This window comes from Dysidea avara, chromosome 8 (genome assembly GCF_963678975.1).
Source record: "Dysidea avara chromosome 8, odDysAvar1.4, whole genome shotgun sequence".
NCBI classification, from domain to species: Eukaryota; Metazoa; Porifera; class Demospongiae; order Dictyoceratida; family Dysideidae; genus Dysidea; species Dysidea avara.
Window position 1 is genome coordinate 1,966,028 of NC_089279.1, and position 27,764 is coordinate 1,993,791.

Consider the following 27,764-nt stretch of genomic DNA (forward strand, 5'->3'; position numbering starts at 1 on the left):
AGCTGACTCACAGCTCTTTGTTGTGCACTGTTCATCATTATTCCACCATCAAGAGAGTTAGTGATATAGAAGGGATGGTAGTTGGGTGGATCAGTCGCATTATTACCAGCCTCGACGATGAAGGTGTACGTTACATTACGTCTCAACCTCAACACAGGTGCTAACTTGCTGTCAATGTACAGAGCTATATTCCAGCCTGATAATCCTGTATAAAATATTGTAGTGCTCAATTGTAAAAAAGTAATGAGACTGGCTATATATATACATATCTGTCCAGGTTTTGAGGGAAGATAATACCTACCCATAGGCGGCAGAAGAGGGGCACCCCCAACCTTTTTATTGGAGGTATTAAGCACCCCCAAATTCAAAGCATATTTGTCATGTGAACTCTTGCAAGGTTTCCAGAAACTGGTCAATCAAGATCAAGATACTCCAATAGAGCAGTCACACTAATACAATAGTCAAGCATGTATTACACTAAAAATTCAATCTCTAATTTCCATAGTTTCCCTGGGGGGAGGCATGCCCCCAGACCTCACTAGAATTAGCATGTTTCTACTACCAACATATAAATTTTGGGCAGCCACTACTCTAACACTCTTATACTACCCATAGTGCTGGGCGGTATTGAAAAATAACAAACGGTATACCTTCCATAAAAAGTATCACAGTATTACTAAATATCACAGTATTAATGTAAAAACCATTGGTAATAAAGTAACTGCCATTTACCTCAACAAAAGCACCAAATACTCATGGTAGCTTAGCAAACCTCAGGTACAAATTACCACAAACAAACTTGTTTACATAGTTTGGTTAGCTGACTACATCAGCACCTGCCTACAAACATTGTCACATGTCTGGTTAACTTATAAATATGGGATGAAACAAGGCCACAGGCAGGCCATAGTGCCCAGACAAAATGGCGGTATTAAAAAAAAGCAGGCGGTATCAAAACCGGTATGACTTAAATATCACAGATTACTAACAATATTGGTATATCACCCAGCTCTACTACCCAACATGAAGTACAGTGATGTATAGTGACCAAAGCCCATGGGTACTTTGTGCCCTCCAATCTCAGCTTGCCTCTAATGTTGTAGGTAGTGAATCACCTGTAAGTATTTCACATACTCTGTGATCCAAATGCCTATCATCCAAAGTGACTGATAGTGTATTTTGTGAACAAGTGTATTAGAATAAGTGCATATTTTAGATAGTTTAATGGGACCCGGGAAGTAAATCAATGATTATTCAAGTGACACTCAAGTCTTCAGACATAACTGTATCACTAACTTAAGGAAACATAATAAAACAACTTCAACAGCTGCGTGGTACTCCCAATTACTTTAACACAAAGTGACTGTTCTATTAGAGTATTTAGCTAACCAGTATAGAATAACCAAACCAAGCTTTGGTTATCCACCCACACATTTGCAATCAGTCTGGTGGTACACAGGTGTGTGGATATTATGGAGCTGATCCTACTGATAATGAATTAATTAACTGCCCAAAAGACTGCTCTATTAGAGTAGTTTGTCAACTGGTGTATGTTCTATTAGAGTAATTCAACAGAGACCTGTCATACATGAATGAATGTCATACTTTCAATTAAACAGGCTAGTGTGTTCAGGATAATGGACTGTACTCTGTAACAAGAACATCACTTTACTTGGGAAGAAACTCAACTACTAGAAGTTTCCAGTTTGGCCTTGTTCTAACACTGGTACAAATTGTCGGACAGACAGCTACTCCAGTTAACCTCACCAGTTATATCCTCATATCCCCTCAGGCCACCAGATGGACCAATCCTGACTCTGAATGTTGTAGGTTCCATTGCAGTGATTGTCTGGCCAGTCCAGCCACAATTATCCTCAATGACACATTGTGGGAACCCACTACACACCATATCACCAGTAGGAGCTGAACTGAAGTTGATCTGGTAGTCAGCTAGGTGATGAGAGGATAAAGAAAAAATAAAAATGATTAAATACTTTGAAAGCTGGTGGAACAGTTCTCAAGATATAGTTTGGATAACTTTATTACAATACCTAGTTAGCAGAAGTGATAGGTGCAAAAATCTCCACAAAAATCCAGCCATAAAATTTGTACATTATCATATGAACAGCTGGTGAAAATGACAAAAGTCATGCAAGTTAAATAGCAAAAATCATGCTGCATGCATAATTATGTTGTGTTTATGTGATGGGGTAGGCTACCCACTCACCTCCACTTTGAGGGTATTCCATGTGGAACAAGGCAAGGTTTCCTAGTCCTCCTTCATTGGCAACTGGTCCAATGGCCCATACAATAAACTGTGACTGATTAGCTAGTATTGGTCTGTCACTGACCGTGTCACCTGTTGTAGCATTACAACATTATAGTAGCTTATTGGACATGTACACACTTGATATCCCAGGACTGAAGGAAGGAAATTAAGGGGAAGCAAATTCTAAGATATACTGTTAAAAGCCATTGCACAGTGTTTGACATACATCCTGAAATTCGAAGCAAGTGTACTAGGCCCCATGGTAAAGATATGATACTGTTCAACTGCAATGTCATCTCACAAGCACTTAAAAAACTTGCTCATATATAGTGGAACCTCTCTATTATGGACATTTTGGGACCCAGAATTGTTGGCCACTTTTTGCTGTAACATAGAGGTTTTCCTCCTTCAGAGATCAAAAATGTATTAACCAGACCTGGGACCAAAATGTTTGTCCTTAGTATGGAGATTTTTTCTGTGTCCCTAATTCAGGGAGTTTGTTAAGAGAGGTTCCACTGTAGCACCTGTCTCACTTGCAAGTATTCATCCCAAACAAAACGGGATGAATACTCGCAGCAAAATGGGTGCCACACCTTTAATACACACACACACCACACACACACACACGCACACGCGCACACACACACACACACACACACTACAAACACACACACACACACACACACACACACACACACACACACACACTTACTGGTGTTCAGTAGTCTACTATACTGCACACAGGTTTGTCCACTACTCACTGATCCAGTGACATTCACAATATCCTGTCTACCTGAGACCATTGTGTCTGGACACACTCCACGATTACTATGGCACTGTAAGACACATTGACTACAACAATGAGTATCACACAGACACAATTCAATAGCAAATGTAATTAATGCAACCTGGGAATGTAAATTAACTATTGTGTTTTTCACAACCTCACAATAGTATCATTTGCTTTGTTTTATTGTACGAGAAAAGTTACATAGATCAACCTTTATTAAATTACTCAGTAACACAATTGGCACTCATGGAAATGTTTCAGGTATAGAGTAGGTAGCACCTCTATTACAACCTCAACAAAGCAAATAGAAAACATCTCCATAATGAAAATAAAGATATTGGTCCCAACAGGTCTCGCTCCATACATTATCACCTCTCAAGGAGGACAACCTATTTATTGCAGTAAAACTCTAAAGCACCTGCTATATGCCACTGAATAGAATTTGTGAGTACATAAGAGTATATAACACATTATACAACACACTGATAAGCCTAGTAAAATAAGACCAACAAGGCCACACACTGCACTGAACACAATCAGGAGCTTGCAAACGCAGCACCATCTTCTGAACTGTCAATGTCATACAATACACCACATGAACACAACAACATGGACCTCCTTTATCTGTACTGTGTGCTAGCTCAGTTACAAAGGTGCTCAGATAACTGAACTTGTTCAAATAACTGAAGAACATTGATTTGTATACAGGGATCCATTAATAGTATAACAAATACTTTAATAGCACATCATTCAGTTAGTTAATTAATACTTTGATTCTTGCTATACATAACACACACACACACACACACACACACACACACACACACACACACACACTACACTCACACTACACACATACACACACACACACACACACACAAACACAGAGCACAACACAATGACAAACCTGTTGTCTTTCATTAATATAGTAATCTACAGCATTAGCTACTCCATCTTGTCCTACCCAAGCCACCACCACATCAGCTCCCACCATAAATGTCCTTGTGGTATCTCCACTAATACCAAATGCCATGTACTGGTCTAATGACAACACTTAATAGTCGCCAGATCATCACAGGACACAATGAAACCACATCTGTTACTATAGCAACCCACAAGAAAACTAATGTGTCCTTATTAGTGAGGTGTCCTGATTTCAGGGGTCTAAATGTGTGTACAGTAATACAAATGGGACCATGGACAAGTGTCCTGATTATCAAGGTGTCCACATTTCAGGGTGCCCAGTTTGATGTGGTTTCATTGTTACACAGCAGTATCTATACACTGTAGTTTGTGTTCATTTACCTGAGTCAAAGTGATGAACACACATTCTCTTCAATGGTGTTGTAATGTGACAAGTGACAACCACTTTGTTCACAATTTCCAATGCATAACTTTGAGTATAACTGGCTTGAGTTTTGAGCACTGCTCAAAAGCATAACAAGCAAAAGTGGGATAGGAACATTCCCTCTCAACAAAGCCTCTGGGTCACTTTTTATTTTCATTAGTGTATGTAGGGACACATCCTCACTCAAGGGTATGAGACCTATACTGTGGTGTTTTACAGTCATAAAATACCTGAAGAGTTCAATGGGAAGGTTGTTCATAAGTGTTTAGAGAGTCGCCACACCTGTATTTCAAGAAACCACATTGGTACAAGCTTGCCTATGCTCAAATTTAACACAAGCTTCATTATTTTTAGTGTTTAACTCTCCTATGCTGACTATTACTATTAAATGAATTTGCTCACGTGGGTGTGTACTGACCAAAGGACATACCTTAAGGTGACTAAATTTAGCGATATACTAAATTTAGCGATATACTAAATTTAGCAATTCTAGCAAGTTTGTTTTTTTCGTTAAATTTAGTACTCGCCACACCTGTAAAATTTATTTTTAATTCATTACACCAATTCACCATTCATAAAATCGCTAAATTTTGTATGTGCTAATTTTGCCAATATACAAAATCGCTAAATTTAGTGATACTTTAGTCACCTTAAGGTAATGAATTCAATTTAAGCACCCTTTAAGTATCAACTTCAATCTATAACTGATATTGTGAGAAGACCTGCACTCTTTTTCAGCCAGAATCTCCTAACCTTCATAAGCAGTTGACCACTGAGGTCACAAATGACACAGTTGGGGATTATCAATTTCATCAGCCAGCCAGTGACCTGATTTGGAAGGTCACATTGTACAACTAGGAATATCCTCTTTTTGTTTGCCCTTAGCCTACACAGCTGTACATGTTGTAACCAGGATTTGTGTTTCAATAAACTACTGACAAACTCTCTTCTCCACTACAAACTGTTAATAGTAACAACCATACTGACCTGAATTAGTACAACTACACAACTTGAATCTTCCAGTGTTACTGTCAGCATCAACCGTCCATGACACTTGGAAATTTGTAGAGAGTTGTGCACAGAATGACAGCTAGAGGGAACAGAACATGTTAAGTGAACACCGTCATCTGTACACGGTACATATAGGAACATTTTGAAGGAGGTTCAAGTTTTCCAGGAAATTTTTACTTGTCAGTAGATATAGAATTGAGACCATGAAAATTTATAAAACCTTCATCATCAAGTGTGTACACACAGCATATTCTCCAGCAAAGAGCACAACCAAAGAATCAGTCTCACCAATTCTGTTGGTATGTCAATACGACTGAAGAAAACTTCAAATCGTTGACACCAAATGGTGAAGGCACCAATATCATTGATGGTCAGTCCAGTATCACCACCTTGTTGGTTCCTTAACGATACAGTGATGTCACTTCCTGTGTACCTCTGGGTGATCCTGCCATCTGAGCTCCTGTGGTAAATGAAGGGAAAAGGACATATCACCCATTTTCAAAACATAAGCCTGGAAGTGGGACAATAGTAACTAAGTAATGCAGTAACCAGTAGTAACAATGGTCACCACAGCAACAGTGTCAGGCCTGTACTAAACCCCATGACAGTGACAGGTCTTTAAATTCTCTATACCTGCTGCCACAATACTTCAGTCAGACAGACCTGCCCCGGGGTAACAATATCTACAATACAGTACTGTGACAGGCCATGTAAGTACTGACAGGCTTGTAGAAGGCTGTTAGCAGGCATAAGGGATGCCATTAAATGACATGTACTCCTGTCAAGAAGAGATGTACCTAAATGTTGTGAGTCCAACAATAAATCAACTGCCATATTAAACTAGCAATAATGGATATTGCTTCAGTTATCTTTAGGAGTGTGGCAGGATTTGGTGTTAGCAACTTTCCACTGGCACTAGCTGGTGACACACTGGACACACCTTGTGTAATGGACACTTCAGACCAAAACTGAATTTAATGAGCTATAGCATGTACAAACTGAGCTGAACCCTTAAAAACATTTCAACTGCTCGTGGACAGAATTACACAAGTTCTGGAAATTTCGCTCATTTGTAGTACTGCTTGACCTACTAAACATGATCAAATATTTTCATTCAAATGTCTGACATTATTTATGGCCAATCAAAGTTATACATTTCCAATTGGGAAGACGTGAAGGGTACAATCTGTTACACACTAACACTACACACAAAGACTATACAACCACTGGTAACATAACAATAACCACACCAATACTCCTACCCATGACTCCAATTGATAATAATTCCTCCACCAGATGCATCAACCGTCGCATTTCTCCGGTAGACATAAACATACGTAGCTACAAAGAACAATAAAATCATTAGCTATAGGGCAATAACAATATAATAATGTATAATAGAAAATTTTTGACAGAAGAAAAGTTGACAAAACTAACCATTATGAATCTGTTAACACTTAATTTGTCCCACCGTGGTGTCTTAAAATTTTGTTACGGTTTAAAGTGTTGATTTGCATCAATTTTCTTTGTCAAGAAAATGGTCAAACTTTGAACTCAGTTGGACAATGCAGTGAAACGTCCTTTTCTGTAGCAGACACTTTGGACCAGAAACTTTTCTTTGTTGTAATAAAGAGAATTTCCTCTTTCAGTGGTAAAAAACCATACCAGCTGTTGGGAGTGGAACCTATCCACAGGTCTTTCTTATAGCATCAGGAGAGTTAGTTACAAGCATCAATACTTGTACAAGAAAGACGGTTGTTCTTTCTCCCCCTTATAGCAGCACATGTACAACACCACCACAAACATTAAACAAGCGTAACTGTTTGGTGTTTCAGTATGTCTTACACACACAACAAAAACACACTACACACACACTGTACACATACGCAGGTTTATACTATAAGAATACCAAAACAAAATGTTTACTAATGGCTCACAAACTTTTATACAAAAGTTTTGTACATGTAGATAATGAGACTACCCTCAAGAAACTGACAAACAGCACTTAAATTACCTCCACACTTACACTTCTCGTAAGACCACCTTGAAAAGCTATAAACACCTACAGATTATGTACAGGAGTATTTACGTGGTGTTCATTGTACAAGAAGCTGACAATTATAGGGCTCCATTATCTCCATAGTGCTGTGAACTCCTTTCAATGTCAAGCTGTTTTTAATGGCAACAAGAACAAGTTAATTTTAAGGCTTTAACATGTAATTACTAAGCCACACACACATGTTTTTAACATCAGAACATGTTGTCCTGGTACAAAACTATTCTTGTCTCTGGTTTTTGCAAGCTCTCATGAACAGATCATTATCCTAGTCATTCATCACTTTTGTGAACACAGACTATCAGTCTCTAACTGCAGCAAAGATAATACAGTGACAGGAAAGAAAAGGCCTCGATATTATCCACTGTTGCCACCTGATGAACACACTGGCAGATAATCGCTATACCCACCAAAAAGTCCTGAATGTTGATGTAGAAAAATTTTAGATCATGTGGTGACTTGATCCCCAGACAATCTAGACAAGCACTAAAAGGAGCCACATAATTCCTTACATGCTGTGTAATCACCAGAGGCACAATATAAACAATCAGAGGTGGAACTATGGGGGATCACTCACACGCACACACACATGCTCACGCACGCACGCACACACACACGCAAACACAACACACACACTTTAGTATGCTGTACATGAAAATCTAGTGCATACTGTTGATGCCCAGGCCTAGGTTCCGGTAATGTTCCTGCTGAACTAGCCTATAAAACAGTTCTACACAGCATGAAGTTTTCACAAAAATGCTAACAAATTCTGAATACTAAAAGGTTCAAACATTTTGACAGATTTTGGTGTGTAGATAGCTACAATCAACTGTACGTGACAAAGTAATGTAAGCTGTGTACTTATATACAGCACTAAAATCAAGACATACAGTAGTGTGCCATGCGGCCAAGAAAGCCAGCGACCACACTGTGAGTATATTAAAGAAAACAGCATTTTCACGTGTGCATAGCTCCATGGCCTCTTCTCCAAAGCACATCATTTTGCATTATAGCTGTCCCCAAGGTACAGTACGCCACACAGCAAATTTGATTAAATTCGCAACAGCCATTTGCAAGATATGGGCGTTCAAAATTTCATTTTAATTTCTTCTTATGCCATATGGGGGCTATGGGGGCTTTGATTTCTTTTCACACACATTGCAAAAATTGCTATAAAATACAAACGTATACCTCAATTGCCTCGATCTTTGGCACAAATGAAGAGCGCGTAACAGTGGATTCACATACCAAGTTTGTTGTGAATCTGAGGAACATTCCAGGAATTATGAGCATTTATTCATGTAAAAAAATATCTAACTTCTTTAATGGCTACAGGGTAAACCGAGTATAGAAATAACTTGAAAATTGGTTTGTAGATAGGTTGATTATCGTAGCAGTGCCTTTTGATAGTTTGAATAGCAATAGAGTTACAGTGACAAAGTGATAAAGCAAAAACCAAGCAAGTGTAAAATTACGGGATCTAGATACTCTAATAGAGTAGTCACTGCGGGGTAAAAAAGGTGTGCAAAAATGTCAAGGAAAAAATTACCAGAGTTCGAACCAGGGACCTCCATACCTAACACCTGCATCCTTAACCACTGAACCACTGCTACTTTGGCTGATCACCTCACTTAATTTCTGCTTTATAAATGAAATTTCTAGTTGAAATCTGCTTGTAATCAAACGTTTATAATTTCATAGATCTACCAATAGAAGTACTAGATTGCTCTATGTATGTTCTATTAGAAGTCCTCAAAAAATGCACACTCTATTAGAGTATTACAATAATATTATCAAATTAAATCATGCAATGAAATACATTAATAAGTCTGTCTTCAATATTCATCATTGTATCTACATAGAAAAAAAAAGAAATTTAAGTAAAAACAAACTTCAAAGTCAGCCATAGGCTGCCTTATAAAGTACTAAAAGAAGTGAAATCCACACAAAAACAGCCAAGCTGTGAAAAAATGACGCGGCCTTGAAAAGCCTGGGTGAAAAAAGTTGCAAAATCAAAGGTGGCGGCCAAGAAATGGCTATAATGATATTAATGCTATTTTTTTTAATAATGTTGTGCACTGTTAAAATTTATTAGCATTAACATCATTGCAGCCATTTCTTGGCTGCCACCTTTGATTTTGCAACTTTTTTCACCCAGGCTTTTTAAGTCCGCATCACTTTTTCACAGCTTGGCTGTTTTTGTGTGGTATATTTTATTCAATATGTATTGGTGATGTTTGTATGGCTAAATGTTCAAATACAGAATGATAAAATATTGGTGGATGATATAAATATCAAATTGAATTACTCTAATAGAGCAGTCACCCTAATACAGAAGTGAGACAAAATTTTTTAGTAATATCAATAAACTGCTGAAATCAGTAGTCTCACATTCAATTTCAGAGGGTTTGTATTTACTAGAAAGATCAGAACACCTAATAGAGCAGTCACCCTAGTACAACAGTCTAATTATACTGTGATCAAGTGCCGGAATCACTCCTAGTTACATCTCTAAGGTATGCCTCCTCTGTATCACTCTGCTACAATATTAAGTGACATGGGTAGGCACTGGCATTACCAAAACTTTGGCTACACCCCTGTAGTTTAATATATCTTTTTGCAAGTTCAAAATTTGACCTCCTCTCCAATAGTTTGGGTCCACCTGTAAACCTGTTGTTACTGTGATGTGAGAGTCTGGAAGTGCAACCTCACAATCTTAAACTGGAAATAAAAATGTTAAATCCAATCTACACAGCAACTAACAAGACCTCATCAAGTGGCACAGTAAAAGAGGCACTGATAATCAACAACTTTTCTGTGACAATATTCCAACTACAGTCAGTTCACACCCACAAAATATAATAGTCATATCGAAGATGTGAACACATGTTCACTCCCAATGGCTTTGTACTAATGTTTTTATGTTGTAAACAGTGTTGGGAGTAACACATTACTTCTGTAACGCGTTACATAATATTATTGTTTTTGTGGTAATTAAGTAATATAACGAAATGTACCACTCTGTATGGGCAGTTCAAAGGCACCGCCAGTGCCATAATTTGTATATTGCACTGCTGCAGACCGCAGCGAGTGCATTATAACCTATAACGCACTGGTTGCGGTTTTGTAGACCACAACGAGTGCATTATAAGGTATAATGCACCGACCGCAGTGCAATATACAGATATTGCACTGGTTGCGGTTTTGTGCAGCATAGCACAAGTGCCGGTGGCGAAGACCACTACTACACCTCACCTAATAGGTGGAAAGACACTACACAGATCACTCGAATTCTTTTATAGCCTGACATGCAAAGGTCGATTGTGGGTCATAACGTCACCAATACGTATGATGTTTACAAGCAGCCAATGGCGATCGAAAAAGCCAACGCGGGTGGCCACAACTCTAGTCTACATATATATAAGCGTACTTATACATCTTACTAGTCTGGTGCCATCATAGCCCAGATTAAACTGTAGTCCACTTCGATAAAACAAATATATTCTAAATAATACTAACCTTTACGTTCGATTGTGGTAACCAGTTTTGTCATGCCACCAGATTCGAGTTTAGCCAGTGTGAATAGTAAGAATTAGACTAGTATCGTTTAGTAGTTAGGTTTTGTTTACTTAAACCATCTATTTAGCTGATTTTTTTCGCTCGAGAGAATCACTATGGCGATTATTAGTCTGGTGCTTAGTCTATATGGTGATTGAGTGATCACGCTGGCATGCTGAGCACTACATGATGAGAGTGGAACAGCGAATGCAGGTTAGTGATATAACCCATAGTGTACTAGCTTTCAATATCTCAAGTGGCTGCAGTACTGCAGGGGGAACGTCATCGCAACGTCAGGCTTGGTTACCCACAATCGATGTTAGAAACCTGGCCTTTATAAGTGTTACAGCTGTCTTGTGAGACTCTCCCCACCTATTAGGTGAATGGTACATAACAGTTATACAACGTGCACTCGTGCTCTGCCTGTATAAACGCACTTTCCTTCGGGCCTGACGGCCCTCAGGCTCGTGCGTTTATATCAGGCAGAGCACTCGTGGTCGTTGTATAACTATATAATACACTATAAAAACAGGTAATATAACTCAAGTTACTTCACTTACAAATGTAACGCGTTACCTAAGTAATATAGTTACTGTAACGAATCTAATATTACGTAATATTATTACTACAAATAACGAAGTTACTAATTTCATTAGTAATCCACTGAGTAACGCCTAACCACAACGAAGTAATGAAGCCTACTGAATGAAGCTTATTCACCAGCTTCTTACTTATAACCAAGATTTGCACATTTTCCAACAATTAAATTATGTCACGTAATAAGGTGGTAGTTTCACCATAGATATTAGAGTGTACCGGGATAGGAAACGGACTATGGTTTCTGTTGAAACACTCCGTGTCCGTTGCGGTTTCTTGGTTTCATTGGCGGTTTTATTCAAACCACATAATTTGTTGAGTGTTGTTGCCATTCTTTTCGCCAACGCAAGGTGCTAATTAGTACTATAACTTGTGGACGCTAGTGGAAGTGAGGTATGTCGAATGCTGTCTTTGATTTTGCATTAGTTTCGTTCGTGTATTAGTGTTCGAATTGCTTTAAACCACTGTCTTGAAAGCCGTCCGTAAAGTTGTTATTTTTTGTCTCCCTATAACTGAGAAGTGAAGCAAACTTCCAATATTATGTAGGTGAATAGATGTTCCTTAAAGCAAGTAGTTTTCTAATATCCACATTTCAATGTCGTAGCTATTTCCATTTTAGACAAATTGTAGGTTTTGTACTTTCTGTGTGCTTTAAGCAATGCTACACCTTGTTTCCCTGGGACGCTCAAATGTCAGCTCCTTTTTGCATGGCCCTTTACATAATAAAACTTCAACTATTAAACTGTTATAAATCACGTTTATGGAATGCTATCATGAGTAAAAGCTGAGTATATGGCCCATGGAATATGAGTAGTGGTATTATTAATTTCAAGACTGCATGACTCTAGGCCTCATGGTGCTTGTGTTGCAGGATGCCTCGTAGGTTTCGACTATCTGTCCAGCCTAAGAATTTATTTAGAAAACTAAGGGCTCAGAGATCTGGCTACACTGTTACTATCTCACAGTCGTTTCCTGTAAGTATTGCACTGGAAACTGTTTCTGTCCTGAAGATGTTAATACCAAAAGAAGTGTATATGGGGGCACCAGCAGAAAACCTTGCTACACTGCAGCATCGCTTGGGAGTGGATTCAATATTGCCACAAGGTATGACTACTTAGCTACTGGGTCTACATTGTTAGCTTAGGAGTGTATTATTACATAGGCTGGTTTGATGTGACAGCTGACATAGACAACGGGCCACTACTGATATCAATGATAGCTGTTGGTGATGATGTAGAACATCCCACAATATCCAGGAGTCTGGTGGTACAGCAAGACTTTTCCTGGGCTGTACACATTGATGGGAAAAAGCTTACCTGTAACACACCCCTGCTATCCACCATGCCACAATTAATTGATTCCGTTGCAAATATTCGGGATTGAACAGCTTACCTTAACTCTTGTACTGTGTGTTGTGGCAATGAAGATGATAAGTATGCTGTTTTAGTTGAGCCTAGGAAAGGGTTGTTTATGAATGTACCAGGTAATTATATTTATGTTTTATTGGTTTTATACATATTTCATGTGTAACAGGTACTGAATGTGTAGCGTACCATGACAAGGCACACAATACTATACGCTGTACAAACTGTGGGTTGCTGATACCTCCAGGTGGTGGAGTAAGATGTTCCCAATGTAACAACTACAGACAAACTTTGAATCGCATGGCACTCCGAGCAGTCCAAGAAGGAAATGATGATAAGTGCCATCCAGAGAGCCATACTAACTATTGCAAACTGACATCATTAAAAAAAGATGAAAGAATGCAACAGCTACACCAGAAAAACAGACTGTATAAACAACAATAGAACGATTAAAGCTGAGATTGGAAAAAGCAATAGAGGATAGAGGTAGTGTGGTCGATGATCAATTGCATGAAGATCTTTTAACCATCATGAAAGAGAAGTCATCACATATTAGCCAGACCTATCCTCATGACAGCTTTCAGAGAATGTTTTGGGATGCACAGCTGAGGGAAGCTAATTTGAAAAACTCCAAGAACATTATGTGGGATCCCCTGATAATCCAGTGGTGCTTGTACCTTCGTCATCTATCTAGTTCTGCATATGAGATGTTGAGAGAATCAGGTGTAATTACTTTACCATCTCAGAGAACCCTCAGGGATTATACATATTACACAAAAGCGACAACTGGATTCTCAACAGATGTGGATGCACAATTGATGCAAGCTGCCAATCCAACAACCTGTAAAGAGTGGGAGAAACATGTTGCCATTCTCATGGATGAGATGCACATCAAAGAAGATTTGGTGTATGACAAGCACACTGGTGAGAAATTATGATTACTGAATACTTGATTTGTAGCTACATTTGTAGGGGCCATCATTGGTTTTACTAACCTGGGAGAGGTGAATTCCCACTTAAGTGCTTTTGAGAATGCCAGCAAAACAGATGATAGTCATTCTCTTCCTTTAGCCAACTCAATGCTCGTGTTACTTGTTAGGGGCTTGTTCACCAAGCTAAATTTCCCTTATGCTCAATTTCCATGCACAGCGTTAACAGGAGACCAGATGTACGAGCCACTATGGGAGGCAATCGGTCGTCTTGAGCTGTGTGGCTTAAAGGTGATGTGTTTAACCTGTGATGGATTGGCAGCAAACAGACGATTGTTTCGCTTACATGACCCTACCTGCAAGACATACATCTATAAAACAATAAACCCCATATGCAACCGATGGACGCTTCCTGTATTTTATATCTGATCCACCTCACCTGATTAAGACAGTTAGAAATCGCTGGTCTAACTCAAAGAGAAGGTTTTGGGTAATATAACTGATATATGCCATTGTGTTGTAACATGCATCTTGCTTGCAAATGCAGTTTGATGGAAAGGAGATTCTGTGGTCTCACTTGGTTGACCTATACTGGAAGAACCGGTCACAAGATAGCCCTGGTTTTGCTCTACTAGAGAAGCTCAAGTTTGAACATATAAGGCTAACAAGTCATTCAAGAATGCGGGTTGATTTGGCAGCTCAGGTTAGCTGATTATTTTATTGTAACCTGTTGCTCATTATGATATAAAGGTTCTCAGCAATCATGTTGCTAAAGCCCTGAGAATACTAGGAGGGGTAAAAGCAAGAGACAGCAGTGTTTGTATCTAACTTCAACAAATTTTTTGATTGCTTAAATGTTTCCAACACATCCACTGGAAGGTGCGAAAATGATGACTTCAAAAAGCCATTTGCGAAGGCTGAGTGAAGGTATTTTCACATGCATCTGCACACAGATCATAGGAATCTTTGATGTATATATGTCACACGCAGTCTAATATTGTATCACATATTTAGTGGCAGCATTGTTCAACTACTGTATTTCCTGAAATTTAGTATGGATTTGAAGGCATGTAATATTCTTCTGTCTGACACCTGTGTTTTCATCCTTATAGTGGCTATTAGAGGAGTTCATACCATGGTTAGACAAGTGGGAGAAAAGTGTAGCTGACAGAGTTGGGTTTTCCAAGAGTGAGAAAGAGATGATGATGCTAAGTTCAGTGACCAGATGTGGCATCAGAATCACAGGTTTGTGTAATAATAGTTAGCTACTGTACATAAAATTTATACCATCATCTTTGCAGTGTCATCTTTTGTAGAGATACTTGAGTACATCTTTAAAATACCAGGTGTTGAATATTTTTTGAGTAACCGCCTGTGCCAGGATGCAGTGAAAAAGTTCTTTAGCCAACAACAGCAAAGGGTTGGTACCAATGACAACCCTAATGGCCACCAATTTGTGAAGAACATACAAGCAATTCGTGTCATCAATGGTACCTGTGGGACCATAAAAGGCAATTGTCGAGGAAGTAGCCATGACTCAAAACTAACCAAAAGAAAATGTGTTTCAGATCAAGAAAATGAACCATTACCAAAGAGGCGGTACAAGCACTAGATATACTGTTACACAACCTAATATGCCTTAAATAATATAATTACAGTCATTTCAGTAATTAATTATTAATTCATAATTATTATAATACAGGACATGGAATAATGATATTTAACTGTGTATATACTTAAGATATAGTTTTTCTAAGTGCTTTTTTCTTTTGTAGTGTTTTTTGGTGAGCTTGTTTGAACAGCTCTAAACAACTACTGGCACGTGCAAATCCTCTTACTGTTACAAAGAGTTCCACAATCTTGGCTAGCAAAGATTTTTCATCATCCAGTCCACTACTGCAAAAACTCCATTGAAATAAGATGTCTTCATTCTGTAAGATGGTATTGGTTAAACTTTGCTTAGCTCCTTCCCCTTGTTCCTCTACATTTGCTTTTGTCCATTTACTTTGTATTAACTCCTCCATTATAGCAAAAAATGTGAATGTTTGGTCATTCACTAGCCAAAGACCACCCCTGTCAAGTGTATTGGTCCAGTCCTCTGATCCCAAATTTACATCTGAATCGCCACCTGCCATTTCTGATAAACAGAGTATCATAGCATTCTTGTTGGGATTAGTAAAAGCTTGAATTGTATCACGTAGTTTTCTACATGTATACCCAGCTACATAACGGACTGCATTCTGCTCTACATAGTTTAAACTTCTGCCATTGTATCTCTTTGAACCTACTGATGCAATACAAGCTGAGCTAGATGGAGTAACTGGGAAAGCTTCCTCAATAATTTTCTTAAACAGCTCTTGTGTAACATATTGATAGAACGCTGGGTGTGCCTTTTCCACTTTTATCAAGCTCTCTAGAAATCGGTGCCAGCAGTTGTTAAAGTCCTTGGATGTTCTTTTCTGATGGTACAATCCCCATAACTTTTCCTTCTTCAGCTGACCTGAAGAACTCTTGACATCACAGCAACCTCTAAGCTGTGCCTCAAGATATTTTACAAAAGCTGTAAGTTGTTCCGTGTGTGTCTCTTCCTTGCTCCACTGGATAACAGCAACAGCTATCTCTTTGGTGGTAGTAGCAGCTGGTGATGGTAGCTGAAACTTATTTGCTGTCAGGACTGACTCCACTACCTTGATAAATACATCTGTGTGGCCATAATTTAAATTTAAATATAATAACTTAATAGTAACAAGAACGCCAGATATATTACCATGTACCGGATACATTAAGCGACAACTCAGCTAGCTCTATATCTAAGCTTAAGCTTTAATGGACCTATAGACTGTGCACTGCAAATGTTCTGTGAGAAAAAAAGTATCCTTGCATAAATTGTAAAATAACTCATCACTGAACATTCTTGTAATTAGGGGACAGTAGACACCTAGGGTATGATGAACAACAGTAGATAGTGTTGATTAACTGAGTCATCCTGTTGTCTTCTTTTGGAACTGAATGTACTACCTCACTACATTTCATTAAGTGGTGATGTCACACCAAAAGAGGACTTGCAACGTGATGTAAATCAGCGTAATTGCTAAGCAACCGTAGTTGTCGGCCATGTTTTGGGACAGTGTTGTGGCTGAAAAGCGCTTTCTCAGGATTTGGTACAGGCTATAATGAAGCGAATCAGTGTTGAGTTGTGTTGTAAATACCACCCAGCTCGTTAAAAAAGGTGAAGAAGTTAGAATTGGTGAGTAATGTATCGAAATTTAATTAGCCACCTATTTCACGAAGCCAATGATAAGATCTTCTATTTCAAAACCAGCCCCACTTCCCAATTCCACTATACCCAGCACTTAGTGAATAAATCTCATTACCTTCATTATGACCCAATATGCACTATAGAAAGTTGTCCTGAAACATGTCTGCCTAGCAACCGTTACTTCACATGTGCAAGTCCTCCAGAGGAGGTTGGACGCACTTTAAGCGCCACATAATATATTGCCCTTAAATGCATTGCTTTATTTGGTATTTCACATGACCCTCAATAGTCACCATGAAAAACGATGGGGTTGGCTAGGGTTGATTAGATATTCGGATGGTGCTTCACATAAGCTTCAAGGTGATGTACAGTGGAACCTCAGTTATCTGAACCCCTTGGTGCCAGAGGTGGCCCATAAGTCTGAAAAGTCCATATCTCTGAAACTGTGTATAAATAATATTGAAATAGCATAATCAAAATTTTTTTTAAATATCAGTATTTTCAACTACCCTAATAGAACAGTCACTACTCTAATAGAGCAGTCATTTCCGTAATTCAGTTAATCGAGAATCCGGATAAGTGGGGTCCGGATGACTGAGGTTCCACTGTACTTTGTTTTGAAAAAGCGCTTGGTGATTGGGATGAAATTAATAAGTTGCGGATTGGTATAGAACTTCTCCAGAATTGTCACATATGTATTCTATAATCAGAACAATGATACTTTACTGAATTAAACTGAGATCAATGTACAAACCTCTTCAAATAAAATGAGTTTCCCATAATTTGTTTTAGAGGTGCTTAAATCGTGTCCAACCCCCTCTCCAAGTTCTCTATCACGCATAGATGACACATGCGCTCACGCACACTCACACACACACAATCACAGTTTTCCACGTTCTTACAATGCAAAGTGTCATGCGTTGTACAAGCATGTGCGTGCACAGTTACTCAACAACAAATTTTCAGCAACAACTACTGACTCACAGGACTTGCTAATAATATGTCAGTATGCAAAAAAAAAAAAAACAAAAAAAAAAAATGGCGAAGTGTGTGTGGCTGTTGATTTTGGTTCTCTCGTGTGTTAAGTTTTGTGGAACCTTCTGTTTTCCTGAGGTAGATATCGACTTATCATTGTCTTCAGTGAGTATTTCGACGGATGATATGGTTGTTTGCTCCTTTCTCAGTGGTTTTCGCTCGCCTCGTGTGGTGCACTTTAATTGGAAACTCAGTCCGTTTTGCCTTAAATTGATTATCCTGCTGTCAGGAGACATTCATTTCAATCCTGGTCCGGATTTCCTTTGTGGTCAGTGTGGATTAATTGTTAATAATGATGATGAAGCTTTATGCTGTGATGGATGTAACAAGTGGATTCATGTGTCGTGTGATCAGTTTGTCTCGGAGGCAATTTATGATGAACTGGCACATCATCCTACTTCTGATCCTTGATATTGTTCTGACTGTATTGCTCCTTCAATCAAAACTAATGATTCTTTTCACCTTCAATCAGGTTACCTTCGTTGTATTTGTCTCAATGCCAGAAGTTTGTTCCCTAAGCGGTTTGCTCTCTCAGCTTTTTTGTCAGTGGTAAATGCTGATGTTATTGCTGTCACTGAAACTTTTTTGGACGACATTATCCTTAGTTCTCAAATATTAGCTTCTGATTATACCATCTTTCGTAAGGATCGCAATAGACATGGTGGAGGCATTATGATAATTGTTCGTTCAACTATTCCTGCAGTTAGATTGCCTGATTTGGAAACCGACTGTGAAATCTTGTGGCTCAAGCTTCTTACAGTGCCAAGATCCATCCTGTTTGGGGTGTTTTATCGTTCTCCGGGGTCTCCTGTTGATGTTTTGGAGAGCCTCAATTGTTCATTGGCATCCATTCGGGACAGTTCCACCCCGCTGGTGTTGTGTGGAGATTTCAACATCCCATCCATTGATTGGTCTCTAACTTCCCCTGTTGTATCATCTACCAACAGCAATTTTCTCTGTTCCATTGTGCAAGATCATTTTTTAAGCCAGCTGGTCAACTTTCCCACCAGGGAAAATGATATTCTTGACTTACTGTTTACAAATCAGCCTGACTACGTTACTGCTGTATGTCCATCAGATAATCTACCAGGAACTGACCACGAATCTGTTGAATTTACTTTGTGTGTCAACCCTCCAAGGTTGTTGGCTAACAATAGAGTGTTGTATAATTACAAGAAGGCTGATCTCGGTGCCTTCAGAGAGCTTTTATCCTATGTTCCCTGGGACCAGCTGGACTTCCACTCTGACATTGAGGATGCTTGGACCTGTTTTTCTCTGTTGTTGATTCTGTTGTTCCTACCTCTAAGTGGAAGCAGACTAAGCTGAAGCACTGGTTTAGTGAGGAAACTCTTCACCTTATTCGTGTAAAGCGTCGTCTCTATCGCAAAATGAAACATTCTAACTCTGATGTTGTGAAGTCTAAATACAAGGCTGTTAACAACCTTGTTCGTTCTAAGACTAGACAGGACACTGCAGATTACATCTCCTCTTTATCAAATTCCTACTCTGTTAGTGCCAAGAAATTTTGGAACTTTGTTAATTCAGTGAAAGGGTGTCATCAGCCTCCTCCTCCTCTTAACTGTTCTGGTAAACTCATCTCTGATGATCTGGAAAAAGCTACTATTTTTAATGAATATTTCAATTCAGTTTTTACAACTGAAGATTGTTCTAGTTTAACATCTCTACGTGAATCTATTCATTTTCACCCCAAACTGATAGATAATATTAAGTTTACTACTGAGAATGTTCATGAGGAACTTGTCAATTTGCAACGGGATAAGGCTTGTGGTCCAGATAGTATCCCAGCCTACCTGGTGCTGACTTTATTTGTTCACCTTTGTCTAGAATTTTCCAACTGTCTCTAGACTCAGGATCATTACCTAGAGACTGGATTACTGCTAACATAGTCCCTGTTTATAAAAAAGGCGACAAACACCTTTCTTCTAACTATCGTCCTATAAGTCTCACTTCTATTGTTGTGAAAGTGATGGAAAGAATCATTCATCATCAACTAACCTATGCTCTGGAGTCTCACAAACTTATTAGTGAATCCCAACACGGTTTTTGCAACAAACATTCCACCGTTACCCTCCTTGTCTCCGCTTTTGATGACTGGTCAGCTTGCCTTGAACGACGTAACTCTGTTCACTGCCTCCTCCTTGACCTTGCTAAGGCCTTTGACTCTGTTCCACATCAGCGACTGTTGCTTCGACTTGAGAGTCTGGGAATTCATGGAAATCTGTTGTCATGGCTAAATTCATTCTTGACTAAACGATATCAGAGGGTTGTGGTGAACGGTAGCTTTTCTGAATGGCTGCCTGTCAGATCTGGGGTGCCCCAAGGATCTGTTTTAGGCCCACTTTTGTTCCTACTGTATGTTGATGAGCTGCGTAAGGTTTCCCAACACAGTATCATCAAGCTCTTTGCTGATGATATTGCACTTTACAAGGAAATTGTGTCTTCTAATGATTGCAAACTTCTCCAAGATGACTTAACTGCAATTTTTGAATGGTGCAAGAAATGGCTATTGAAGCTGAATCCCTTGAAATGTGATAGTATTTGTGACTGGGCCTGCGAAAATAGGGCATGTGGGCACACAAAATTTGCCTACTTTTCCAAACTTTCACTACAATTAACTTTGTATTCCATCATGCTATGGCCATAAATGTTTTAGCGTTACTTAAAAATTTAATTGGCTTTATAACACAGGCTACAGAATGCAAATAGATTATTCCACTGCAGAGATATGTCCTGTTGTGTAACGGGATGTAGTTTGTGCCCACATGCCCTGTTTTCGCAGGCTCGGTCACATTTGTATTTCTTACAAACGTGTTCCTCCCTTGTGTGCTTATTTTCTGGATGGTCAGCAGATTTCACTGAAGTCAGTAGTGAGATACCTGGGTATAATCATTAATTCTCAACTCAAATGGGGTGATCACATGAAACATCTAGTAGCCAAAGCATCACGGTCTCTGAATTACTTGCGCCATACTCTGTTTTCATGTTCTGCATCAGTCAAAGCAACTGCATACCGGGCTGTAGTGAGACCTATTCTGGAGTATGCTTCCCTAGTTTGGTGCTTACACACTAAGAAGGATGTGACTAATTTAGAAGCGATCCAACGTCGTGCTGCCCGTTGGGTGTGCGGTAGTAGATGGGATACTATTAACCATAACTGGTCTAGGTCTTCAGACTCTTGCCTACAGGAACTTCATTGGCCAACTCTTCATACCAGAAGATCTTACTTTTCGACCAGTCTGACTCATGATATTTTACATAATAGAGTTGCTATCCCATTTTCTAAGTATTTTCAATTTTCTACCACCGTCACTAGATCTCATCCAATGTCGTTATTTATTCCATCCTCCACTATTAACTCCCGGCGTTTTTCCTTTTTCATCAACTCTCCCTTCCTATGGAACACCATTCCCCATCGTATTCTAAAATTGACTAATCCAGTTGCGTTCCGGACTGCACTTCGTCGTTTTCTTTTTGCATAATCTTGTAACTGTTTTGTTTTTCAATCCGTGTATTCTAATGTTATTGTTTTGTGTTTTGTTTTTGTGTTACTGTTATGTGTTTGTTTTTTGTACTTGTATGTTCTGTATGGGGAGCACGTTTGCAGGCTGTGCCTTTTGTGTACCCATGTCTTTGACAAAAATTGATAATCTAATCTAATCTAATGCGCAGTTCTTTAAATGTATGTAACTGCACCTGTAATGTTCTGTAGTTGTCGAGTTGTATAGGTAGGCATGTCTAAAGCGCATGACACTACATTGCAAGAACTTAGAAAACTGCAGTACTGACTCGAGTACACATCTACACACGCACCTCCACATACTATACATGACACACAAAATTGCTTAACGCTAATTTTCCTGCCCAACCCACTGCAACCTCCCATTTAATAATGCAGCCTCGTACAAACAAGGCATCAATTGGTGTATATTCACTGTTTCCTTCGCCTTTAATTCCTCCTTCCTGGTAGCACATTTCCTAATGTAGCAATAGATCCTTTTCAGGTGAGCTGCTGCCATAGCAACATCCGCCATCTTGGAGTACAATCCGTTTTGCAACCCTGGTAGCGTTGCTTTCTATAAGAGTAAAACAATACCCAGGAAGTAGAGCTTCTTCTTCCTGCATTCCACAGCAAAGGTTGACCTGGTTAAACGTACGCTTTCCCCCACGCTACCAGGGTTTCAAAACGGGTTGTACTCCAAAATGGCGGGTGTTGCTATGGCAGCAGCTTACTTGAAAAGAGTCTATACCTCGTAGCTACGAAATATCTTACAATACAATGACTTACTAGGTCCTTGGCCATCGTACTCAAAATTTCTGATCAATAATGTAGTCTCGTCCACTGCATACAGCGCCCCCTGCACTCCATGCTGGATGTTAGGCAGACTGCCTATCGGTACCTCACCTGTGGGACAACATCGCTACTATGATTGACTGGGGTCGCCAGTGTATCTATTACCTTCAGAATAGCTGACTAGCTGAACGATTATAGCGAATAGTGCCAGTAGAAGCATACCGCCTTCGATACCGCTATATAGCAGCTGCTGCCGTAAACCATAGATACAAATCGTCAACAAGGTTAGTGTTTGTACTCGTAATCTTTCGGAAACCGTATTTGGGCCAGCTCTCTGCGCATGCGCCAAATGAACCTTGGTACAGAGGTTTTGAGGTTGCTTGATACAGAAAATTGCATTGTCTTTGCAACTACCGGCCATGCGCGGTTTGAGCATGCGCGTGTTTTGAATAATAAAATGCGTGCAATACAGGGTTTTGGTATTTGTTAACTAGTGATGATCCTGGTATACTTGCCGTAAAAGTGTGTATAATTCCGGTTATGCAATGATTTAACCGACGCGGAATTGAACGGCTTCAATACCTGCGTACTGTTAAACCCGGTATTGCGCGCGTTTTATTATTCAAAACACGCGCATGCTCAAACCGCGCATGGCCGGTTGTTGCAAAGACAATGCAATTTTCTGTACGCGACTACGTCGAGCATCAGATACTGAGGTTTTCATCAGCGCTCGAATCTACGTGACGCCGTGCGTGAGAGCGTACCAGTTAACGTGATGGCAAAAGTCACGCTAACTGCTACGCACTCACGCACGGCGTCACGCAGATTCGAACGCTGGTGAAAGCCTCAGTAGCTATAGCCAATGAAATTTACTTTTCGTGAAATGGTATTTTCTGTCGGTTATGCAATATTAGACAGAAAATACGCTCTCCGCGGTACGTTATTGCGCATGCGTGGCGTGATAATTGGGGGTATTTAAATGAATGGTTGGTTGCTAGGGCAATTCTAGGCCGTTTACCAAGCTACTGTTGCTTCATTTTTTCCTCGTTCGAAATGTCTGCTACTTCTGGAGTAACTGTCACGGTTATAAACCCTTTAGTCACTTCAATGGCTGGTGGTGGAAGCAGTGGAAGTGGAGGAAGCTCCAGCAGCTCATTAGCTACCGCTACTTGGAGACGAATGCTAAACTGGACCGTATCGCCCACATAGTGACCGCTTCCCAGGCAACGACTCAGCAGTCTATTGAGGCCTTAAGGGTTGAGTTTCGGAAGGAACAGGAAGAAACTGCAGAGAGAGCAGCCAAGAAAGCTCGTCTTTCAGCAGAAGTAACTTTCAGAAAGAAAGGCAATGAGAGGCAGTTCCGCTTCAACGAGTCAGTCCAGGAACACCTTCGTGTAGCTCATGTGAGGCTTGAGGAGGTTACGAGTTCTCCCCCTGTGTCCTCCGAGCTCCGGCAAGTACAACTTGCAATAGAGGAAGGTATGCGTTTGTTGAAATTCCGCCAAAAGGCTATCCGGCGGTTGGCGGACCGCTCAGAGTTCGGTTGGTCTCTGAGTATGACGCAGACGAGTTGGCTGATGATAGTGACGACGAGAAGAAGATAGAAAAGGCAGAGAAGGCTGCGGAAAGGAAAGCAGCAATAGCTAAGAAGAAGCGCGGTCGTTCCGCGCACCAGTCTACCGGTTTTGGGCGTGAGGCCCCTTTGAATCAGTAGGATACCGGAAGTGGTTCCGGTACAGGCCACACCTGTTGTTCTTCCTGGTCGTCAAGCGCGCCCAGTTTCAGGCGCCTGTTTCTATTGCGGGGAGTTTGGCCATCAGAAGAAATTGTCCCTAGGCACCAGGAGGAGCAGCTGCAGCATCTAAACAGTATCCTTTTGAATGTGAAATACACAGTGACTGTGATTTGTATGACTTACTGCCAGTTGGCAACCCTGATTTTGAAGGGCAAGGCCCTGATGCTGGACTCAATGGTCCTATTTGGGAGTTAGATGTTGATGAACTTCATAGTATACAGGTCCATGCAAGGAGGCCTCAGGAAACATATAAGGTTTTGGATAGATGTTTTGAATGTCCCTCATAGGGTAGTGGATGCAATTCAGTATGGCTATATGTTTCCTTTGTTTTCTTCACCAACACCATATTTTGGTTGTAACCATTTGGCTAATTGTGACTTTGTTTCCCTGGCGATCCAGGAATTGCTAGTCAATAACTGTATTGCTAAGGTTGACTTTCAACCTTTTATATGTAGTCCTTTGTTAGTTGTTGATGGACCCAGTAAGAAATGTCTGGTGATTAATCTCAGACACCTCAACCAGTTCCTGTGGAAGCAGAGGTTTAAATATGAAGACCTTAGGACAGCTCTGATGTTATTTGAAAAAGGTGATAAGGCATTTACGTTTGACCTGAAGTCTGGTTATCACCATGTTGACATCCACAAAACCTGTTGGAAGTATTTAGGCTTTATGTGGCCTGTGAATAAAGTCCAGACTTATTTTGTGTTTAAAATCCTTCCATTTGGCTTATCTTCAGCGTGCTACTTGTTTACTAAGCTTCTTAGGCCATTAGTTAAGTATTGGAGGGGACATGGTTATAAGATAGTGGTGTATTTAGATGACAGCAGGGGTTAATCTAGGGGGGGGCGGGGGAGGGGGGGGCACAGACCCCCTCTGGGTTAGCTATTGCCCCCCCTAGGTTTATACCTATAGCCTTGAGAAATGGAAAGGTTTAATTGATCCCAAAGTTGTATAATCTAATGGTCAATATTCAATGGCATCACAGTAAAATTTCACCAAAATTGAGTATATTTACACCTAAATTTTCAAAATTTTCCTGGGGGAGCATGCCCCCAGACCCCCCTAGAATCCGAAGCGACTTACTTCGCCCCCTCTAGGTTTATATTCTGGGTTGAGCCCTGGACAGTATTTGCTCTGTAGAAGCTGAAAGGGCCGAAGCTGCCAGTAGATTTGTTCAGGAGTCCCTGGCTAATGCTGGCTTTGTGGCTCACCCTACGAAATCCCAGTGGGTTCCTTCCTACCTGGTGTCTTGGTTAGGATTTGATATCAACCTAGAAACAGGCCAGATTATTGTCCCCACAGATAAGGTGCATGCTTTTAGAAGTTTAGTGTCTTCTGCAATTAAGACAGTAAGATAATTTCTTTGTCCCTTGCAGTGGGCCCAGTTAGTCGACTCATGACTCATAGTTTGTATGCAGTGGTTAATGAGTGTTATACCTGGAGTGACATGTTGTCACTGAGTCCAGAGGCTCTCTGTGAGTTACAATTTTGGGAAACAAATCTTCAGGAGTATGACTCTCAGCCTTTATGGTGCCAGCCAGGTGCTGTAAGAATTGTGTATTCTGATGCTAGCGATACAGGATTTGGTGGGTACATTGTTGAACATGGTCAGTATGTGGTGCACGGCCATTGGGATGCTGTAGAGGCCCAACAGAGCTCTACATGGCGTGAGCTTAAAGGTATCAGGCTGGTTCTTCAATCATTGATATCAAAACTTCAAATTGTAAAGTTAAGTGGCTTACTGATAACCAAAATGTTTCCCGGATTCTTCTGGTGGGTAGTAAAAACCCGGCCCTTCAACAGAAAACCCTAGGTTATGTTCCTTGTGTGTACAATATAGTGTGTCTGTTGAGCCTGAGTGGATACCTCGTACTGAGAACCAGATAGCTGATTTTATCAGTCACATACAAGACTTTGATGATTGGCAATTACACCCAAGTGTGTTTTGCTGGTTGAACAGTAGATGGGGCCTGTGTACAGTTGATCGCTTTGCAAGCTTTTATAATACTCAACTACCTAGGTTTAATAGCCGTTTCTGTAACCCAAGGTCTGAGGCAGTAGATTGTTTCACATGTGATTGGACTGGTGAAATGAATTGGTGGTGTCTCCCAGTCTACCTCATTCCACGATTGCTAAGGCATGCTCAGAACTGTAAGTGCAGGGGTATCATTGTACTACCTCATTGGTCATCCGCCCCATTTTGGCCTCTAATTTGTCCTGATGGTAGTCATCTTGCTTCTTTTGTCAGGGATTGGTGTGACCTGCCCCTGTTTGACCATTTGTTTTTGCCCGGTAGGTGTACCTCAGGGTTCTTTTCTGGTTCGAGGTCAACCACTTGTGTTCTTGGCTTGTTATTTGATTTTAACATGCCTGTTGGTGGCTCTCTGTTGTTCTCTTAAAACCATGCGTCATATTCATTGAATAGCTAATAAAAAATATTTAAAAAAAAAAAAAAATTTAACAAAATTCCTTATGCAAGTTGTATATGATTAGAATGTGCTCTGTTCAATAAGCCAATCCCAGGCAGGTAGTATACATAGAATTAGTGTAATGAGCACCCATCTGCTACACCAACAGTTGGTATATCTACGCATGTTTATAGGTAAGGGCTGTGTGCCAGCCACTGTCGGTCAGTGTCCTGTGATGCTTTTGTGTTAAGCATTGGTTTGTGTTGTTCCAGCCACTGTTGGTCAGTGTGCTGAGATGCTTCTGTGTTAAGTATTGGTTTGTGTTGAGCCAGCCACTGTCGGTCAGTGTGCTGAGATGCTTCTGTGTTAAGCATTGGTTTGTGTTGAGCCAGCCACTGTCGGTCAGTGTGCTGAGATGCTTCTGTGTTAAGCATTGGTTTGTGTTGAGCCAGCCACTGTCGGTCAGTGTGCTGAGATGCTTCTGTGTTAAGCATTGGTTTATGTTGTGCCAGCCACTGTCGGTCAGTGTGCTGAGTTGCTTCTGTGGTAAGCATTGGTCTATGTTGTGTGTTGAGCCAGTCACTGTCGATCAGTGTGCTGAGATGCTTCTGTGGTAAGCATTGGTCTATGTTGTGTGTTGAGCCAGTCACTGTCGGTCAGTGTGCTGAGATGCTTCTGTGTTAAGCATTGGTTTATGTTGTGCCAGCCACTGTCGGTCAGTGTGCTGAGTTGCTTCTGTGGCAAGCATTGGTCTATGTTGTGTGTTGAGCCAGTCACTGTCGGTCAGTGTGCTGAGATGCTTCTGTGTTAAGCATTGGTTTGTGTTGTGCCAGCCACTGTTAGTTAGTGTGCTGAGATGCTTCTGTGGCAAGCATTGGTCTATGTTGTGTGTTGAGCCAGCCACTGTCAGTCAGTGTGCTGAGATGCTTCTATTGGTGTGTATTGTGTCAGCCACTGTAGGTCAGTGTGCTGAGATGCTTCCATGCTAAACAGTTGTCTGCCTGTTATTGTGATGGACTTTTTGAATATTTAT

General features: G+C 40.2%; 2 protein-coding genes across 2 annotated transcripts in view; one reads left to right on the top strand and one right to left on the bottom strand.

The window, feature by feature from the left end:
- LOC136265251 (protein Skeletor, isoforms B/C-like) overlaps nucleotides 1-22,803 on the bottom strand; it is a 29,597-nt gene extending 6,794 nt beyond the window's left edge. Inside the window, exons 1-10 of the mRNA XM_066060110.1 lie at nucleotides 22,694-22,803; nucleotides 22,523-22,639; nucleotides 6,681-6,759; nucleotides 5,707-5,878; nucleotides 5,395-5,497; nucleotides 3,967-4,100; nucleotides 2,982-3,105; nucleotides 2,228-2,359; nucleotides 1,768-1,950; nucleotides 12-205 (exon numbers count right to left, since the gene is read on the bottom strand). Of these exons, the coding sequence (XP_065916182.1) occupies nucleotides 12-205; nucleotides 1,768-1,950; nucleotides 2,228-2,359; nucleotides 2,982-3,105; nucleotides 3,967-4,100; nucleotides 5,395-5,497; nucleotides 5,707-5,878; nucleotides 6,681-6,759; nucleotides 22,523-22,639; nucleotides 22,694-22,748 (1,293 nt within the window). The 5' untranslated portion in view covers nucleotides 22,749-22,803. The remainder of the gene's footprint in view (nucleotides 1-11; nucleotides 206-1,767; nucleotides 1,951-2,227; nucleotides 2,360-2,981; nucleotides 3,106-3,966; nucleotides 4,101-5,394; nucleotides 5,498-5,706; nucleotides 5,879-6,680; nucleotides 6,760-22,522; nucleotides 22,640-22,693) is intronic.
- Nucleotides 13,173-14,787, top strand: LOC136265256 (uncharacterized). The gene is made up of 4 exons (XM_066060118.1): nucleotides 13,173-13,917; nucleotides 13,966-14,412; nucleotides 14,470-14,625; nucleotides 14,673-14,787. The coding sequence occupies exons 1-2, from the start codon at nucleotides 13,524-13,526 to the stop codon at nucleotides 14,349-14,351; spliced, it is 780 nt and encodes a 259-aa protein (XP_065916190.1). The 5' UTR covers nucleotides 13,173-13,523; the 3' UTR covers nucleotides 14,352-14,412; nucleotides 14,470-14,625; nucleotides 14,673-14,787.
- Nucleotides 22,804-27,764: the final 4,961 nt, after the last annotated feature.

Bases quoted from the DNA above. Each gene is read 5' to 3' on its own strand.
- LOC136265256 (XM_066060118.1), top strand. From the start codon at position 13,524: ATGAAAGAGAAGTCATCACATATTAGCCAGACCTATCCTCATGACAGC. The intron at 13,918-13,965 runs GTGAGAAATTAT...CTACATTTGTAG, and splicing joins GGTGTATGACAAGCACACTG to GGGCCATCATTGGTTTTACT.